Source organism: Canis lupus, chromosome 2, assembly GCF_011100685.1.
Source record: "Canis lupus familiaris isolate Mischka breed German Shepherd chromosome 2, alternate assembly UU_Cfam_GSD_1.0, whole genome shotgun sequence".
Taxonomy (NCBI): Eukaryota; Metazoa; Chordata; class Mammalia; order Carnivora; family Canidae; genus Canis; species Canis lupus.
Window position 1 is genome coordinate 79,293,968 of NC_049223.1, and position 20,282 is coordinate 79,314,249.

At 59.6% G+C, this 20,282-nt stretch overlaps 1 protein-coding gene across 1 annotated transcript in view; it reads right to left on the minus strand.

Moving 5' to 3' along the window:
- Positions 1-20,282, minus strand: part of PAX7 (paired box 7) — a 100,757-nt gene that overhangs the window by 12,979 nt on the left and 67,496 nt on the right. Inside the window, exons 8-13 of the mRNA XM_038529597.1 lie at positions 9,335-9,513; positions 8,776-8,873; positions 8,515-8,640; positions 7,909-8,171; positions 5,012-5,147; positions 657-762 (exon numbers count right to left, since the gene is read on the minus strand). Of these exons, the coding sequence (XP_038385525.1) occupies positions 657-762; positions 5,012-5,147; positions 7,909-8,171; positions 8,515-8,640; positions 8,776-8,873; positions 9,335-9,513 (908 nt within the window). The remainder of the gene's footprint in view (positions 1-656; positions 763-5,011; positions 5,148-7,908; positions 8,172-8,514; positions 8,641-8,775; positions 8,874-9,334; positions 9,514-20,282) is intronic.

The window sequence follows — 20,282 nt, forward strand, 5'->3', positions numbered from 1 at the left end:
CTCCCCCTCCCCCAGAGCCAGAATCAAGGGCACTAGGCCTGGGGCTGGGGGTGGGGAGGCTGGTCTTTGCCTCCACTGCAGCTGACAGGGCTTAGGAAGGACTTAATGGTGTGTCAGCCCCATGGACATGGCAAAGCCACAAGGGGATGAGTGTGTGAGAAGGGGAGAGTCTGGGCAGGCCTGACCCATGGGATCTACCAACCCACCCTCTTTCACGGGAGGGTCCATGTAGAGGTCCGAGTGGGGGTGGCAAGAGGGACCCCAGCAAGGGGGTGGTCTGTGAGGACGCCTGCCACTGTTGGGCCCCGTGTGTTGCTTTCTGGCTGTGCAGATGGGTTCTCCTGGGCCTAGGGAATTTGGTGTGTGTAGGTCTGTGGTGGGGGGAGGAGGGCGGGGGGATCTCAGGGCAAATTCAGGAATCTAGCACTTGCCAGGGGGTTAGGGGACTTGATTCTCTTCCCAATTGCCTCTCAGTTTCCCCATCTAGACTCCACTTTCCATCTAAATTAAGAAAATCATCACCCATCCCATATCCCCCACCCCAATCCCATAAACATTAACCTAAACATTAACCCTGGTCTCCCCTCGAAGGAGGTCTGGACCCCAAGATCAGACTCAGAGGCTCAGGGAAAATCCACAGGCCCGGTCCCCCTTACTTCAGGAGGCTAATTGTCGGGGTGGGGAGACTCTCGGGAGGGTCGGTCCGCTCTGGAGAGACCCTGGTCTCATCCTTCCCTCCTGTGCACAGGCCAAGAGGCCGAGCTGCAAGAGACAAGGGAATGGGAGGGGAGGGAGGGGAAGGGGCTAGGAGGAGGAGGAGCACGTTCGGGGATGGGCTGGGAGCTCTGCACAGAACACACTCACCCTGCAGGGCACAGACCCACCGAGAACTGCCACAAATCTGACCCCAGCTCTCAGGAATTATGGGTGGCGGGTGCCCGGGTGGCTCAGTCGGTTAAGCGTCTGCCTTTGGCTCAGGTGAAGCCTCACATGGGGCTCCCTGCTTAGTGGGGAGCCTGCTTCTCCCTGGGCCTCTTGTGCTCAGACCACTACCTACCTACCTACGTGTCCCAACTCCTCCCCCACTCCCCGCCTTACGCTTTGGGTCCCAGCTCCACCGAGTGAGCGATACAGTGTCTCCCGAAGACACCTGTCATTCATTCATTTCCACACTCAACACATTTCACAGCCTGCAGCCATGTGCCAGGCTGCAGACAGGGCTGGACTGTGAGCCCTTCGAGGGCAGGAGGGCAACTGCGGCTCACCCAGCTTTGGCCGCCCCAGCACCAACACCGCGCCTGTTGCATACCACGAGCCCAGGAAAACCCGGTTGGATTCACGGACCTCACTTAACAAATCTTTAGTGAGCACCTGTTATGTGCCGACACTGAGCGGGGCACTGAGGGTGCAGCAGCGAGCACCAGCAACTCCGTGCCCGCCTGGAGCCAGCCCCTCGTGAAGGAGGCTGATGACAAACAAATACACAATATAATTTCAGATACCGAGAAGTGTTTGTAGCGGCGGATACACAAAGGGAATACGTCCCCATCCAGCAAGAGCAAAAAGAGCCAGCGATGGGAGGATATCGCGGAAGAGCTTTGCAGGCAGAGGAGCCAGCCAGTGCAAAGGGCCTGGGGTGGGAACACACACAGCAGGTTTAGGAAATAGCAAGAAGGTCAGTGTTGAGAGTGAAAATCCTGAGAGCTGCAAGACCTCCCGGAGTTCGTCAGAAGGGGCTCGTGTGGTGCCCGGTGGCTCGAGAGGCCTCAGATACAGCTCAGGCCCGGGGAGATTTTTCAGTAATGGGATTTGTTCAATGGGATTTGCCCTGGAACATCAAATCAAATCCACATCTGGGATAGGTGTGAATGGGGACGTGAGGAGGCTGCTTACTCTCTCCCGGAGTCCCTGGCGGCCTGCGGATCAAAGAGCTTCCATTTCATCCCACCCCGGCTCCAGGCACAGCAGTTTCCAAGCAAGTGGGACAGGACCCCGCTGAAGAGGGAGGTGGGCGCGCTCCCTCCTAGGGCCCATGGGTGATGATCACCCCTCTTATGCAGACAAGGAAACCGAGACACAGAGACATGGAAAGGCACAGTCGAGGTCACACAGCCAGGACGCGGCGGGGTTGGGATTCGAACCCACGTCTCCCTGACCCCAGCAGCCTGTGCTGGAGAGATGCTGGGGAGAGGGGCCAGGGGCAGCCCCGCGGCGGGGAGTCCCGCGGACCCAAGTGGCCCTCCATGGCCTCCGGTTGGCCCCTGCACCCCCGGGAGCCCCCTCCTCCGGCCGCAGAGGCAGGAAGCCTTGCCCAGGGTTAGGGGCCCAGCCCAAGAGTGTGGGGCCTGCAAACTTTTGAACTTGAGGAAGTCCCAGTCTGATGCGGTAATTCCCCCCCCCCTCAAGAATGCTAAGGCCTCTCCCCCGGTGGGTTTTACTTTCTTCCCGGTGACCTTGCTTTGGCTAATGTATTACTTCTTGGTACGTTACCGTTACTAACTCAAAATCAATACCGACCTCCACATCTGTAAGGTTTTATCTGAAGGCAAATCTCCGGGCTGTCCGTCAGGCTGAGTGACAGCCGTCCCTTCCTCGGGCCCCCGCCCGCCCCCAGCCCCTTCCTCTCCCTGGGCTCTAAATCAGTCCCAGCCTCCACCAGACTAAATCAATAAGGGGCGGCCTCATCCCCCCTTCCGCCGCTGGGGGAGAGGCTGGCAGGTTTGGGGGGCGGGGGGCCGCGGGAGCCCCCGTGCCAGCCCTCCTTCCACATCCTCCGCTCGCCACCCCCTCCCCGGGACGCGGTGGCGCGCTCCCCTCCCTGAAAAGGAGGGGATGGGAAAAATGTAATTAATTCCCTCCGCTCCTGAGCTGGCCCCAGGGCCTGGGACCGAGGAGGCTGAGCGGTGGGATCTGCACCCTCTGTGATAACCGAGCGCGCTTCGGGAGCAAGGCTGCAATTAGGAGGGGATCGCCATCACCGGGGCTCCGTGGCGGGGTGGGGGGCGGCAGGCGGGGGCCGCGGAGGGACGGAGAGGAGACAAGGCAGGGCAGGGATCAAGCCCGGAGGGCCCCGGGGATGGGACCAGGGCTGGAAGGAGGCCCAGGACCACCTGGACCAGTGGACAGGTCAGGGAGCCCCAGCTCGCACGTCCGCAGGGGACCCCGAGGCCCCCGAGGGACAGCACTTCCACCCCCGAGACTCACCCATTCAGGGCTTCCAGGGGCTTCTCTGCGGCGCCTCGCCTCGAGCCAGAGAATCAGCCCCTGCATCCAGGCTCCCCCCGGGGAGCTGTGACCCTGGGCCATCTCTTTAACCTTCTCTGCCTCAGCTTTCTCGTCTGTATAACGGGCCTGACAACAACCGTAGCTCCCTATGGGGTCACTGTAAGAAATAAAGGAGTCGGAGCACGGTGAACGCGCCCACGGCCTGTTCTCAGCACGTGCTCGCTGTCGCCCCTCTGCTCTCACCTGGAGGAGAAGGGACCTGGCCTGAGCTCGAAACCATCACCTGCGGGCAGACTGGAGGCCTGACTGTGCCTTTGTCCTCTCTTCTTCCCCGGGAGCCTGGCACACAGTGGGAGCTTTCTGAAGGGAGACTCCCTACCCCCACGCAGAAGCTGGGGCCCTGATGGCGAGTCTGTGACGCCTCCAGCGGAAACGGAGACCCCAAGGATGGCAGTGACTTGCACTCCGGGAGAGAGTCACCACCAGCTACCAGCAGGGTCGCCCATCCCTGGGCTTACTGTCGCTCCCTCCTGCCTTCAGCCTCGGGTTGGTGGCCTCCTAAAGGACAGGCTGGAATGGCGCACTGAGCACTTCTATCTCCCCGCCTCCAGCCGGGTTCCCCACCTCACTAGCTCATTCTCCTACTTCCTCAACAGGTGATGGGGGGCAGGATCGGAGGCCAGCCTGTGCCCGCTGTCAGGGCGGAAGGCCAGGGCACAGATCGCCGGGGATGGGACACAATGCTGGGACTCCATGATCTACGTCTCTGTGGGCTGGGGATTACCTGGGGCAGCCTAGCTCACGGGGACGATGTGCCCTGGCCCCTCAAGGTCTGGGGCTGGGACCCCCTCGCTGTGTGCAGATGGAGCTCCCGGGGGCAGGCTGAGGGCAGGGGAGGAGAGACCTGGCTGCTCCACTGGGCTCTGCTCAGGCACCGCCTCCCCATTGGCATCCCCTGGGGAGTCATTCAAAATGCAGATGCCTGGGGCACCCGGGTGGCTCAGTCGGTTGAGCATCTGCCTTTGGCTCAGGGCATGATCAGGGGTTGGGGGATCAAGCCCTGCGTCGAGCACCCCACAGGGAGTCTGCTTCTCCCTCTATCTATGTTCCTGCCTCTCTGTCTGTGTCTCTCAGGAATAAATAAATTAAATAACAATTTTTAAAAATTTAAAAATTTGGGGCAGCCCCGATGGCTTAGTAGTTTACCACTGCCTTCAGCCCAGAGCATGATCCTGGAGTCCCAGGATCGAGTCCCACATCAGGCTCCCTGCGTGGAGCCTGCTTCTCCCTCTGCCTGTGTCCCTGCCTCTCTCTGTGTGTCTCTCATGAATAAATAAATAAACTCTTAAAAAAAAATTTAAACATTTAAAAAATAAAATAAAATCCCAATGCCTGGGGCACCTGAGTGGCTCAGTCAGTTGAGCATCCACCTTCGGCTCAGGTCATGATCTCGGGGTCTTGGGATGGAGCCTCACGTTGTGCTTCGTGCTCAGCGGGGAGTCCGCTTCTCCCTCTGCCTCTGCTCCTCCCCCTGCTTGTGCTCACTTGCTCTCTCTCTCTCAAATACATAAATACAATCTTAAAAAATAAATAAATAAAATGCCAATGCCAGGGCCTCACACCCTGGGCCTCACACCCTGTGGATTCTGAGGGTCTGGGCATCAGGAGTGTTTGTAAAGCCTGCTCCCCCGAGGTGGTTCTAATGTGCAGCTGAGTTTGCAAGCCACGGCTTTCAAATCATCGTTGTTATTGCTCCACACTCATGCTAACGACCCCAAGTCCTCACCCACATGGATGAAGACGCGGGCGCGCACACACAAAACACACGGACACTCGTAGCGGCGGCACACAGCATTAGGGAGACGGGCCGACACGAGCACACAAAGACTGATACACACGATAAAGTGCGCGTACCCACACAGCTAGGCCACAGGCCATCGCGTGCCTCACAGACGCGCACACCCCGGTGAGCACACACACATGTTCACACGCACTGCAACCTCACAACCCCACAATCGCCAGCTCACTGATGGGAGCCCATGAGCCCCTGTTCACCCAGCTCCAGCCCCTAACGGACACCCAGACGCACATCACACAGACACACACCCCCGCCTGTCCCACTGCCTGTCCCCAGCTCCACACTGGGATTAGTGCAAGCGAGAAATCACCCACCCAGGCAGCCATGCACCACCCCCGCTCCCCCTCTCTCCTGCTCCTGCCGACTTGCTAAGAGGATCGGCCCCCTCCCCTCTCCCTGCCCCCTGTGGACAGCAGTAATGGGCTTCGGGTGCTGACTTTGAGCTTCCAAACAAGATTTCCTGCAGGTCTCCCCGGCCTCGCCCCCCTTTGCCTTCCATCCCTCTGCTTATGGCCCTCCTCCTCCCTCCCCTGTCCACATCTCAACCAGGAGAGCAAGCTCCCCTTCCTCCTCCACCCACCCCCTGACCCCAGCCTCTCTCAGACGCCACCACCAGCCTTCCGAGAATGCTCTCCTAAGCCTGGCTACTGCCATTTTCTTGCCCAGCACAGTGCCTTACAGTTTCCAAAGCATTTCCCCTCAAGCCTCAAACCTTTGCAGATGACGGACAGACTAAGGGGCTCCCCCAGAGTCACCTAAGGAATGAGCAGCATCAGTGGGGCAAGAACCCTCGACCCCTGGCTTCTAGTCCAATGTTCTTGGTCCTGCACCTGCCTGTGGTCTTCATTTACCATAGACAGCTCTGGGTCATTCTTAGGTTCATGCATGTGTGCATGTGTGTGTGTGCGTGTGTGTGTGTGTGCGTGCTGTGTGGGTGCACGTGGGAGTATCACAGGTGGGACTATTGCATGTGTGTAAGAGCACTATGTGTGCACACATGCATGTGCACATGAGAGTATCACGTGACAATATATGAACTTTGTGTGTGAGTCTTAGCATGTGTGTGCATGCAAGGACTGCACATGTGTATGGGTACGTGCCCTGTCTGCCCCTTTTGCTGGTCTCCCCATGGGTACCCCCTGGAACCGGGGGCCAGATGGTCACAGACTGCTATCGCTGACTGGGGGGACTCCCCAGCCCCAAACTCCTTCAGGCTATTGTTCCCTTCCACCAGGGGGTCCTACACAGCTGACCTGAAAAGACTCAGGACACTGGCTTTGCCTAAATACAGAGGGAGGCGGGGCGGGGAGGGGGCATCGAGGGCGGTAATCTCTGCAGAGAAAGGCTTCAGCCTTGACTCAGGTAAGAACTCCCAGCATGTGGACGAATACCCAGGAAGCCTAAGCTGCAAAACGCTGTTTATTCTTGGGCTTGGGCCTCACCCAGAGGATGCTATCAGCCCTGCTGTGGCTCTACCCACTGACCCTGACCCTGACCCTGACCCGGGGCTTGGCCAGGAGCTGCTAGGGGGCAGACTTCCCATCCTAGTCCCAGTGCCTGGAGATAGTAGGTGTGCAACTAATATTGGTTGAGTGAGTGAAGGAAGGAAGGAAGGAAGGAAGGAAGGAAGGAAGGAAGGAATTTATCTGTCATCCCCAGCACAGGGCCTGGCATAGAGTTGGGTGAATGAAAAGAAAAAATGGAGGGGTCTTGCGGCACACTCACACAGGGCCCTCAACTCACGGATTTCAGAGCCCCCTCCCCTTCCTGGGAGTCCTTGAGGCCTAGCTAAAGACTGTCTGAAAGTGGGGGGTGGGGGGGTTGGTGGACAAAATGACTCCCACTCATCGTGTAAGAAGTTATTTCTCTCTCTCCCTCTCACACACACACATATGCAAACACACACATGCACATTTCCAGTGTTTGCTCTGTGAGATGTCAATCTCCCAAATCTGGAACCATCTAGAATTATCTGGAAGCACTAGAGAGGGGCTGGCTTTGGCATCCCCTCCCTGGGCTCCCGGGTTAGATGTCTGCGCCAGGACGAGTCCAAGGACGCCCGGGCCCTGGCAGGGGCTGGCACTAGTGGGGTGCAGTGGGATTTGGGGACCATCTCCGATGGCGCGATAATGGATGGCGGAGGGGGATGAGAGCGACCGCTCTGAGCGGCGGCGGCGGGGCTGGAGAAGGAAGGGGCCGATCGCCGGGAAAGATATGACTATTTAAAGATAATGATTGCATAAATTTAATTAGCACACTTTCACGCGGCAAATGGCCGTTTTGTAATTAATGTATCTGGCCTTACTAAGCATGAAAGATCCCATCTCCTCCCCCTCCCCTCCTGCTCCCCCTCCTCCGAGGCCCCTAATGAAAGACAGAGAGCAAGTGACAGAAACAGTTTGTCAGCAGCTCCAGGTGTCAGGGGCCTAATTGGCTGAGCCGAGGGGAGGGGGGTGGTGGGAGGGCTGGGGAGGGGGGCGAGGGGCGCTTCCTGGACTCTTGGCCCAGGTTGGGAAAGGAGGAGGAGGGGAGGCCCCCCCACGTGGGGGGGATGCTCCCCGTTAGTAATTGCCGGAGACGAGGACGCAGATTGGCCGTGGCAGGGACTGAGTGGTGGCAGGGAGGCCTCGTTAGTACCTGGGCAGACAAGCTGGCACATATCACAATGCGTTAAGGGCTCCCAGCCGTGATAGCTCAGGCTCCGCTCCCCTCTCCACGGGGCCGAGTCCCTTGAGCAGAATGCATGAGTGGCCCCCCGGTTACTCTGAGAGGCTCAAAAGGAAAACTGATCACAGGTAAGCGCCCACTGTGTGCCAAGCACCTACTATGGGCAGGCAGCGCTGCCATTCGCCCCTCCCGGCCGCGGGCACAAGGATGCGTGTCTGCATCTTCCCGGGGGTGGCATGCACTTTGCCACCCGTAATGCCCGGCTGCAGCTGCGTGGCCACCGGGTAGATCCATGTCTCGTAGCAGTGACGGCAGAGCCGCACGCAAGGCGTTTCTTGACAGCTTCTGATGAGATCAAGGACGGACCGGCAGCCAGTCGTCTCAGGTTCAGGGAAATAGGGGTATTGGCTGTTCCGTGTCACTGGTCAGGAAACTGAGGCTCGGGGAAGCTAAATAATCCGCCCAGTCTATACAGTCAGTAAGTGCTGGGCTGGGATCTGAACTCAGAAGGTATAATTCCGCAGGCCATTCTCCCCCTAGCACCTACCTAAGGGACCCCCGGCAGGGCCAGCGCGCTGCCTTTCCCGCCCCCGTGGTGCCTTCCCCTGCAGGCGGGCTCAGATGCTGGCCTGACTCCCTCGGAAAGCCTCTCTGTTGGGTGCGTCCAGCTGTCAACCGCTCCTGCACGGCCAGAGCTGCCCGGTTGTCCCGGAGGAGGCCCGGGTCTCAGAGTCGAGGGTGGTTCCTGCGGCCGGGCCCCTTACCTTGGCGCCGGGCCGCCCCGGGGCTGGGCGCGCACCCACCACTCTGACAGTGACCCTCCACCATCTCCGGCGGCCACCCTCTGCCAGCCTCAGCCTCAGCCACCAGCCCCGGCCCCGGCCCCTTTCCTCCGGGGAAGGCGGGGCACGGAGGCTTGGAGCCAGCCCAGGCCGGGTGGAGCAGGGCCCAGCCAGCCCTCTCCTGGACCAAATTCAATTTCAAAGCTTAATGAGTTTGCAGAGGAGCCGGGTGAGCTCGCTGACTCCGCTCCTTGCCGGCTGGGTGGTTCCCGGCCGGGCCACCGAGCGCGCAGCGGCCCGAGCCGAGAGAGCCCTGGGCTCCATCGACAGTGGCGGGGGCACTGAACGAGTGAAAAATGTCAGAGCAAATTGCTCTTGACAGCGTTAATATCTGCACCTCATAGCAATAATTACATGTAAATAAATAGCAAAATCACACTCAGCTGGAGGCAGCTTGGGGAGGACAGACCAGCTGGGGACCCGAATGCTCTGCTCCAGCCTTTTCTTTCCCTCTTAGAGTCTCTGCTCCCCCCTCACCCTCAGCCAGAGTCTTGCCGCAGCCCAGAACGGGGACCTCAAGCTGCCCGGCCGCTCATATTAAAAACGGAAGGGGAAAAAGAAAACATTTGGGTGCCCCCCCCTTGTCCCCGCTTCTCATCCAGCTGTAGGGGAACGGCTGGAACGTGCAGCCTCCCTGCCTCTTCCTCTCCTCCCTCCCTAAGCATGTTGTTCCACCTGCGGGGCCTTTAGAGACGCTCGCCTCTGAAATCCACGTCTCTGCCCTGACCTCTATCCCGGGCACCCTGCTGGCCGCCTCCTGGCCTTGGCCTCCACGCGGCTGCCCCCATCCAGGTCCTCCTCCTGCCCTCTCTGCTCCTGTGAGCCTGTCACCCTCTCAGCCTCCCAGACCCCACACAGCCCCGTCATCTTCACCTCCCCGGCCGGTCCCGACACCCGCGCCGCCGCACCACATTGCACGCCCTGCAAAGTCACCAGCTGAACGGGGTGCAACTTCCCCAGTGGGTCAACCTGACGCGGTGCGGCCTGACGTCACCTGATGGTCAAACACGGCAGCACGGTGGTAAGAACACCAAGCGAGCGTGCGTGTCTGGGTTCCACGTCTGTGTCCCCACGGCCCCAAGGGAACACACTCGACCAGCAGCAGGGGTGCTTTGGAGAGAAGTTGAGAAGCCCGGTGGACAACCAGAGTCTCGCCTCTTGCTACACCACGTTTGGGGGCCTCCTGGTTTGCTGCTGGGCCTTTGTCTGCAAAAGTGAGGACCAGGTCCTCCCCGTGCGTGCATTCACAGTACTTAGCCACAGGCCTCTGGACGTGTTTGAGGGACCAGGAAGAGAAACACAAAGAGAGTGGAAGGGCTAGGAGGATGGGGAGGAAGGAAGGGAAGGGCGCAGGGCGGTGGGAGATGAGAGGTGGGAGGACGAAGCTGCTGCCCAGGCAGGTGATGCTCTTCAGATGAGCCCAGGTGTACTGCGGTGGCTGGATGTAATCCAAGGTTGCATTCCCACCCCCACCCCCTCCTCCAGAGGGACCAGGGGCCTGTCCTCCAGGGACCCAGCCTCCGTCTCACTTCCTGTCTGCACCGCACCGAGTTCCCACGAGCTGCCCCAGGAGGAGGAGTGGGGGGGGGGTGGTGGTGGCCTCCAGCTACGTGGCTGCCCGGCCTGCCTTGCCTGCACAGGGCACGGAACGCAGGCTCCATTCTTCGCAAAACAAATACCTTCTCCAGAGCAGCCCCCCCGTCCCACACCGTCTTATTTAGTTCATCGACTAATCCACTTATCGAGGATAAAGCGCCTGTGAATCCCCATTTGATAAAAGCAGTCACAAAATTAGCAAAAATGTGCCCACGGCTCCGACGTACCAAACAAACAAGAGGCTGGGGACGGCTGCGGAGAGATGTTGTCTCTCCTGGGTCCCCGGGGCCCCGAGAGATGCGGGAAGAGATAGCAGCTCTTTCACTGGCGCCGCAGGCTGCGCAGTTGATGCCAGGGGTTATTCGGGGAAGGGAGCCGGGCAAGGTGGGGAAGGAGCTGGGATGGGGTCCTGGCTCCACCCGACACTGCGCGCGCCCCGCCGCCAGCCCGGGGCCCCAGCTCCCAGGACAGCCCGACTCCCTGCCCGCGTGCCTCGCACACCTCCAGACCTGACCACCCGGCATCCCGGCTACCGGGGCTCTCCAGGGCCCGCTCCGTGCCGGGCGGCGTTCCTAGCCTTGCGTGCGTAACTGCTTCGCTCCTCGCTACAGCCCTGTGACATCGGTCCCCCTGCCATCCCTGCTGTATAGATCACAAAACGGAGGCACAGAGAGGTCAAGGCACTTGCTCAGGGTCACACAGCGCATAGCCTCTGCCCCCAGCTGGAGAGTTAATTATCGAAAACGCTCCCATTTGACCCTGGCCAATCCCAACTCAACCTGCGTCTCCAGCCATGGTCCCCAACCCCGGCTGACTGCAGTCCCCCGACCACCTGGCCCTGTCCCCCAACCACCTGGCCCTGCCCCCCAACGGTTCACGGCCCCTTCCCTCCCACTGCACAGTCTTCAGGTTGCTGAAAGCCATACGCCCGCTCGGCTCAGCCAGGTGGGGAACCTGGTGGCTCAGTCGGTTGGGCGTCTGCCTTCGGCTCAGGTGGTGATCCCGGGGTCCTGGGATCGAGGAGCCTGCTTTTCCCTCTCCCTCTGCCTGCTACCCCCCTTGCTTGTGCTCTCTCTCCGTCAAATAAATAAATAAAAGCCAACCAAACAAAAACCCCCAACCACCCAGCCAGGGTCAGCCTGCCCATCTGAGGGTGGCTTTGAGGAGGGGTCTTTTCTCTGCTCTTAGGGGCTGGAGAAGGTCCAGGAACAGGGAGGAACTGGAGGGGATTCCGGAAGGCTCAGTCCCTGTGCTGCCCACCCGGCCACCAGCTCGGCCTGGGGGGGAGGGGCTGGTCTCAGGCCCAGGGGACATTAATCACAGGGAGCACCTGTCAGGGTGGCATCTGGAACTAAAGGGAAACACTCGTCAGAAGGGCAGGACTTCTCACCCCAGGCTCCCGGGGCTCTGAGACCAGCCACTGCCCCGCCAGGAGGCCAGGGCTGGGAGCGGGGCATCTGGGGTTCAGCCCAGGAAGCCCCCTTTGCTTGGGAAAAGGCCGTGCCACGGACACCTGGACCGCAGGAGGCGGGGGGGAGGCACAGAGCGGCAGGCTCCGGCGGCCGGGGCTGAAGGCACCTTCCTGCACCAGGAGGAAGCCACGGGCACTGGGCATGCAGCTGGGAGGCGGCGGGCTGGATTCACGCTGCGGGGCTGCTGCGTCTCCCTCCAGCTTTGGGGGCGCCCTCCCATCCCAGCTCCCTATCCCCACCCCACCCCCTCCTGTAAGTTCTGTCCCTGAGTCCCCATCACGCCTTGCTCCCTGGCCTCCTGTGTTTGCTCTTTGTCCCCCGTCCTTGTCCCTGTCCCTGCCTGCGCACCCCTCTGTGTGGCTCTGTCTCTCTTTCCTTCTCTCTCCTCCCGTTTGTCTCTCCCACTCTCTGGGTGTCTCTCTCTTGCTGTTTCTATCCCTCCATGCACTTCTCCCCCAGGCTCTCTCTACCTCCCCTACTTGTCTCCCTCTCTCCCCAGCCCCTGCTGCTCCCTTTCCCCGGGGTTGTCTACACCAGCATCTTAGAGAGGCTCTCTCAGCCTGTCCGTGCACCTCCCTGCCTCTCTGCCCATCATCCCTGCATACCTCCAGCAGGAGGTGCCTCCCGAATCAACCCTGGAGTTTCTTGCGGGCCTGAGCCCTCCACGCCCCCCGGGTGCCAGGCTCACACCCTGGTCCAGCTGGCTGTCACCATAGCTCAGGACTGCCCCTGGCCAGAGGAACCCTCAGCCCACCTCCGCTGGCTCCCTGCTTCTCCTCTGGGCCTTTCCCCCAAGACCCCTCCCGTAGGCCTCCCTCTGCTGACCAGGGAGTCCACTGAGTCACTGCCGGGAGCTCGCGGGGATTCTGAGAGCTGGGCAGTCGGGGAGGGCCCTTCAGCCAGTGCCTCTCAAACGTTCCTGCACACGTGAATCCCCTGGGAATCTCAAGTCCAGACCAGACCCAGAGCAGCCAGCCAGGGTCTCGTCCCGCCTCTGCCTGTCCTGGCAGCCCGGCACAGAGGACAGTTTAATCCCTGCCGCCCGGCAGACCTGGGTTTCGGTTGGATGCCAACACCATCCCCTGCCGCTGCTCTTGAGCTTTGCCTTTCTGAGTTTGCAAGACGGCCATGGCGATTCCACACCCTCAGGACTCGGCGAAGATCAAATCATGGAACAGGGCAAAAGTGCCTCGTGGAACCCCAGGCTCTAAACAAATGGACGACGTCATTGCCACGCTTACGGACAGTTATCTGTGCTGCTGAAAGCGCAACCCTGGTCCTGCTCCTTCTGGGGCCAAAGCAGGGCAGGACCCCAGTTGGGACAGCTGCTTCCTCCCTTGAGAGGGAGTGTGGGATCAGCTGGGGTCCAGGTCGGCACCGGGGGGGGGCGGTCAGGAAGGACAGGGGGGTTAGGGGAGCTCAGGGAGGAGCATAATCTGCGGTGGGGAAGGGAAGGCAGGCCCTGAGGGAGGCTCGGGGCATCACTTCTCAATTTCAGCCTGGATGTGCCCCTTTGTCTAAGACACTTGACAGGGGCCCTTCCAGGACCTTAATCCTCCGAGCCCGGAGGTCAGACCCACTGTCTGGAGAGAGGGTCGCGTGCGTGCTGAGCCCTCACGCTCTGCTGGTCCCCAAGAGGCCAGCAGGATGGAGGGACGGAGCTGGGCAGGGGTGGGTCTTCCTCACGCATCCCACCCGGGTCTCTTTTTCTGGTGCTCGATGCTTGAGAAGAGGTCCCAGGGCTCTGTGTCAAAGCGGGCATTGCCCCTGCCGTGGGAGCAGAGGCAGAGATGAAGGTAGAGGCCGTCCATCCGGCCACCGCCACACCCGCTCGTGCCCTGGGAAAAGCGCTGTTAATCCCTGAGCCCTTCTAGGCAGTGAAAAGTGTGCCATTGCGGGTGTCCTTCCTAGTAAAAGGAGACGCTGGGTTAACTCTTTCTAGGATGCCTCCTGCCTGGAACATTGCTGGAGAAGGGATCTCAGTTCAGGTCAAACAGACCCTACCCAAAAAATAATTAAAAAAAAAAAAAAAAAAAAAAAACAGGCCCTGAGATCCCTTCCCAAAGAAAGGGGAGGTCAGGGGGCTCTTGTGAGGCTGACGAGGTGAAAGCTCGCTAATCCAGTGCTTTGATAATCCAGGCTGCCTCGGACGGGGTCTTCTTTAAAATATGGATTCTCCTGGTGCCCCTGCAGACCCACAGCATCAGCCAGTCAGGGTGGAGCCTGCGAGTTAGATTTTTAACAGGCATTCCAGATCATTCAGATGCACAGGCTTAGGAATCACGGTCTCTACCAAATCGCCTGCACCGCGGAGAGAACCGGCTCTCCAACAGTCCCGGCAAACCCGGATTCTGCTGCTGCCCCCCCAGAAGCGGGGTGCTCCGTGCTTCACAAGACCACCCCTTCCATGCCAGCCTGGATGTGGACGTCCTGAGCTGAGTTCTGTCTCCCCACGACCACCCCCCTGCCACCAACAGGAATGTGCTGGCTCTCTCCGCCCCCAGGAGACAGCTCTGTGGAGGTTTCCGGTGGGACGGCAGAGGTTCCCTTTGGGCCTACTGTACAAAATCCGACCCCCTGAGCTCCCAAGTCGGACTGCAACTTGCCAGGGAACGTGGTTGGAAAGCACGGCTGGAGCAGGTGGTCGGTCCAGCTCAGCCAGGCCAGCCCTGAGAAAGGGGTTTCCCTTGGAGGAGGGTTCTGGGCTGGGGGGTCGTCACTGATACCCTCACACCCCATCCCTCTCCTTGTCAGGGGCACCCCCTCTTCTCTGGAGGCTTTTGGCTCCTGGTTTGCTTGCTTGCCTCTTGCAGAACTACCTGGGAGGAAGGTCCCTGAACGCAGGGAAGGGATGCTCGCGGTGTCCAAACGTGTCCATATTGGATCCCTACTATGGGCTAGGTTTGGTGGCAGAGACTACAGGCCACAGCATAACCTGGTCCTGGCTTTAGGGGGTGAGAGCAATATTCAGAAAGTTAGAATTCAGAGCCCAAACTGCTATGCTGGGAGGGGGTGTGGCCACCCAGCCGGTCAGGAAGGCTTCTTGGAGAAAGTGGCCTTCTGGGCGGAGACCAGAGAGATGGATGGGCTTGGCTGGGCCAAGAGAGGGTGGGTGAGCGAGTCCTAGGCGGAGGGACGGGCAAGGGCATTGGTGGAAGGGGACGGGATGGACAGAATGGATGCAAGGGGAGTGGGGGAGGAGCCCTGGCCCCTCCGAGGAAGGGAGGTCCTGCCTGGGCCTCTGTGTCCCCACCTTGTGCCCCTGAGTCACCGCCTCGCCTCCGTGTTCACCTGGACTGTCGGGTCGGGGCCGGGCGGGCGGCTGCGTTCGGGGGGCGACCAGGCTCGCGCTGCTCCCCGTCCTGGTCCCGGGCAGCGGGAATTAAGCAGGCCGCCGAGCCCAAGCGTCCTTATCTCGGGGAGACAGTTGTTGGGAATCACTTTGACTGAGTGGTTTTGTCTCCCCGCATTTTCCACTGTCAGGCGGCCTCGGGCCATGGATCAAAGGCGCGGCAGCGGCGTCAGCGGCGGCGGTGGCAGCGGAGCGGGGAGGGCCCCGCGCAGGATCGGCCAGCGATCCCCCCACCACTCCCCCACCCCCACCCCCACCCCAAGCCCCGGAACCGCGCCCAGCCCCCCACCCGGCCCGGAGCCCCTGGTCAGAGAGGGGGCGAGACATCCGGAAATGAGAGGAAGAGTGGAGAAGGATGAGAGATTAGGGGAAGGGAATGGGGCGCAGGGTTGGATTTGCAGAGAGAAGGAAGGAAAGGGGTCTGAGAACAGCCTTGGTACCTGTGGGGTGACAGATAAGGGGTGGGGAGACATGGGGTGCGGAGGGAGGAGCACAGGAAGGCAGAGAATTAGGAAGCTGAGGGAGGTGCCCAGAAGACATCCCAGGTTAATTTCCCATCAGCTGGGACCAAGGGAAAGTTCTGGGCTGAGTAGCAAGACACGGAGACAAGACTGGCTGGAGGATGAGGGAAGTGGGGGGCTTGGCTGGCTGGGCTGGGGTGCCAGGGAGTCTGTCCTCCCTCTAAAGAAAGCGCTGGGCTTCATCACTCACAAGGTAACAGGTGCCGAGTGGAAGTGACTGGCCCGGGCTGCATAGGAATGGGGGTGGCACTGAGGCCTGACCTTCCAAAGGTCACCCGCAGTGCTTGGGGGACGCTGGTCAAGATCTCAGATGCTCCCAGGAGCCCCAGGGGAGGAACGTCCTCCACTTGTTTCCTCCCCCATCAGCCAGTATCCTGCAGCCCAACTCCCTGGGGTGGCTCAGAGCACCTGTCCCCATTCCCAAAGGTGCTGGAGAAAAGTTCACAGCTGGGGAGAGGGCCAGGAGGGAGGAGGGGAATGCAAGGGTGGGGGGGATCATTAATTCTGCAACAGGAGATCTGAGACCTGGCCCTGCCTCAACTCACCACGTGGCCTTGGAGCTCCCATCTGCAAATAGCTACCCCGAAGTGTGCCAGATGCCAACATGCTTTACGTATCTCAACGCGCTCATTCCTCAGACCACTCTGTGAGATGGGAACCCTTGCTAGCTCCACTTGACGGCGGGGGAAGCTGAGGCAGAGCAGAACCTCTTTGGAATCACACAGATAGGAAGTGACGGTGCTAGAGATTGGGACCAGGTGCAGGGACCCCAGAGCCCACGTCCTGACACCCCCTCTCTCTGGCCTCTTAGGGCACTGGGATTAGCTGAGATCAAAGAGTCACATTGAGGGCCGTCAAAATCTCACCAGCAAGGGGAAAACAGGCCACTCTTCATGCCACGGGCTGGGTGAGAGCATGGTCTCTGGGGCCAGGCAGGCTGGGTTCAAGTCCGGGGCCTGCCACATGTTAGTGATTTATCTCAGGCAAACGATTTAAACTGCTTGGTCCCTCTGTCCCCCCCCATTTGTGAAGCCCTCCCCTCCCAAAGGAGACGGTGCAAAGATTAAATGAGCTGGTTCACATGACGGGCTTAGCATGGCATCTGGCCTGTGGTTAAGTGCTCCGAAAAAGAGAGCAATTATATTTTATGTAGTATTTGTCTAGTAACACAAGCACTTCTAATACACCGATCAAATGTGATAAATGCCCAGAGAAAGCACAACTAACCCACCATGCGTGAGCAAAGGCATCCCGGAAGGTGGCCAAGTCTTAAGGAATAAGCAGGAGTGGTTTTGAGAAGACGAGGTGCTGGAGAAGGAGTCCCGGCAGAGGGAGCAGCGGGCAAGACATCCCAGGGGCAGGGGAGAGCGGGGGACCCTCAAAGTCACCCTGCCTGTCCTGGTTGGGGTGCTATCCGGCCTCCCAGGTCCCGTCGCTGGCCATACCGGCGGCCTCCCTCCCGCTGGGGACCCCAGGGACTGGCCTGAGCTGCTCGGCACGTCTGCCCACTGTATTAATTGCTAATCTCCCTCATTTTCTTCCCCTCTCTCTGCCGGGACTATCTCATTCCAAGCCCCCGTGCTAATCAGAAAGAAGGACAAATCCGCTATCTGCATTCTTTCCCACCGAACCAGGCTGCTCTGGGAGGCTAAAGCCCTGGCCTGCTGGGAAGCCCAGAAGGCCCAGGCTGGGGCCCCACGAGGATGAGGAGGAGGTGCAGGACATAGAGGAGGGCCAGCCCCTGCCCTCAGATCTAGAGGCTGGGACTCACATGCCCGTACAAAGAATCCACAGAAATCACAGACTCTGAGCAGGACGGTTCCTTACTAACAAGTGGTCCATGTCTTTCGTGGCACAGATAGGGATACTGAGGCCCAGAGGGGAGGCATCTACCAAGGTCACACAGTGGGTGAGAAGCAGAGCCCGCAGGGAGCTCGGATCTCCTGAATTCCCAATTGGCTAAGCCAGACCTCCAGTCCCAGAAAGGAAATGGCCAACGCAGAGGATGGACATCTCTCATTCAGTTTCTAAGGAGGGCAGGGAGGAGCAGAGAGGAGAAAGCTGTCACTTACTAAGCTCTTACTATATGCCCGGCATGGGGCTAGGTGTTTCCCACGAGCAAGGTCTCATTATTGCGCATACACACGGCCCCGTGTTCCTACAACCCACTAAGCCGGAGAAATGAATTCTGATCCCTCCCTGCAAGGTGAGTAGTAGCGGCCCCATCTTCTAGCTGAGGAAACCGAGGCTCAGAGAGCTCGTGTAACTTGCCTGTGGTCACACAGCAAGCAAGTAGAGAACCTGGTATCTGAACCCCGGGCTGTATGATCCTTCCCCTTACCCACGCTGCATCTGCATCAGACACTGGGTTAGGACTCGCGGCAGGATTTGCTGCTGTCCGGTCAGCACCAGCTCTTACCCCTTCCCCGAGGGGTACTGTCTCCCCTGAAATGGACTTGGTTAGAGAGAGACAGCCGTGGACATGTCTTTTTTGAGCCTCCCTGTATGCTGCGTTAATCACAGGAGCTAGGGAAACAAACTTGAAGGGAGTCGTAGGTAATGACATCCAAGTACCAACCGAAAGGATCAGCTGCCTCAAAAGCCTTTTGGAAAGAAAGCGCAGCTGCGTGTAATCAGGGTGCACACGGCTGGGGGCTCACCAGCGGCGGCTGGAGGCCTACTACGTGCCAGACGCCGAGTTCTGACACCAAAATGAATCACCAGGCACTGGACACTGCTGCCTCGCCTGAGGCCCTACTGAAGAGCGTGGTCCCTGCCATCAGGTCGGTCCATGGGAGCATCCAGGCTCCCCTTCGCCACTTGGTAGTGCCAGGCCTCACTCTGCCCGTGGGAGGCTTGCACCCATACCTTCTCAAGGTGTAAAGCCCAGGTTGCTGTGCATGTTCCCATGGTGGGCAAAAAAGAGGCCCATAGCAGCTCTGAGAGTGGCCCCCGATGCACATCTCGTGTCCAGACTCAGAGACATGGACCTAAGATGCTATCTTTCCAGAATCCCACCTGGTCCTCTAAGAAAGGGCCAGGGTTACCCTCCTACATCGCCCTCGATGATTTAAAAAAAAAAAAGACCCTACAGTCACCCTGGGGGGGGGGCAGTTCATTGCTTATTACAGAAGCACTACACCCCCCCAAGTTCTTGGCAGTTCCATAGGGATGACCTGCCTCCCTCAACCACAGTCTAGAAAGTTCCTGATCCTAGCTCGCCTCCCCTGCCCCCATCCCCTCCACCCAGGAAAAAGGGGCGCGAAAGGCAGAGAAATAAACAGGGGTCTGTTTTCACAGGAGATGAGGCTCTGTCCAGGCCTCTCCCTGTGGACTGGAGCTGAGCCTCTGATTGACGTGAGCAGGTGGTTTTGTTTGGCGAGGAGCTGCCAGGGGGGAAATAACTCAGCTTTTCCCACTGAGGTAGGTTAACATGGACAAAGGCAGAGCTGGATGTGAGAGCAGGATCTTGGCAGGGTCTGTCCCTCCGGGGGCTGGCAGGGCTCAATGATGCCCAGGGCCCCACGGCCGGTTCTCTGAGCTTTATGGCTCATCCCTGTTCCAGGGCCGTTCTGGCTGGGAGTCAAGGGGAAAGGGCACTTGGGGTGTGAGGTCGCCTGATGAGCCGAGTGGACACCATCGGGGCTCCAAGGAGAGGCTTGTGGCACAGGGGTCTCTGGGAGAAACTGGGTATGGTGAAAACCAGTTGGGGAGGCCAGATGCTGCCAAATGGCATTTGGCTTCCAGGCCAAGAGAATGTGGCCAAAGACTCTGGCCCTTCTCACCCCTGAGCCCTGACCCCACGCCGTCACCATCGTTCATGGTGAGAAGTGGGTATGTGGGTGGGTGGGGTGAGTCAGCTCTTCCCTGATCCTGGGGAAAACCACTCGGGCTCAGAGCCACGTCCGTCCAATCTGAGCCAGTCACTCCTTCCACCCTTGCTCATCTTCCCCGGGGGCCCGAGGGAGGGGAGAGCGGAGACAGCCTTTCCTGTCTTTTCTGCAGAAAAGGGGGCTCCCTGCACCCAGCATCCTCTCTTCCCAGGACTGGGGTCAGGGGGACATACTGCACTGTCCTGGACTAGAAACCAGCTCAGACATTTTCCAACGAATGGAAGGGAGGGTAGGAGAGGGAGGAGGGAAGCGATGGAAGAGACGGGAAGGGAGTCAGGTAGAGTTGGAGGCCAGGGCCCAGATGTGGGGTTGGGGGGATGGGGTAAGGATAAGCGTTTATTAAGCATCTACTATGGACCAGGCACTTTAGTCAAATTCTCCCTTTGTCCTCACAGCACCCCCTGAGACGTAGGGACTATCACTCCCGTTTTTCAGATGACAAAGATGAGGCCCAGAGAGGTTAAGCAAGCTGCCCCAGAGCCACACAGCAACTCAGGAAACGGGAGAACCAGAGCTCCACCCCGGAGCTGCTTGTTGGCGATGGGCCGGCCGTGTAGTTTCTCTTGCCCTCCCCGCTTTCCTCCTGCTTGGGGGTGGGGGGCTGCAGGAGAGACCCCCGGGGAGAGAGCAAGCCTGGAAGGGATCCTGAGAAGGACGGGGGAAGGAAGCCGGAGGCAGAAGCGGCGCCCAGAAGGGAGGAGAAGGAAGGGCTGGGCGGGGCGCAGAGTCTTGCTCACTCGGCTGGGGGCTGGGGTTAAAGCCCCGTGTTCCTACAACCCACTAAGCCGGAGAAATGAATTCTGATCCCTCCAAAACCCAACCTTGGAAAATGTGCGAGAGAAGGGTCTCCTTTCAG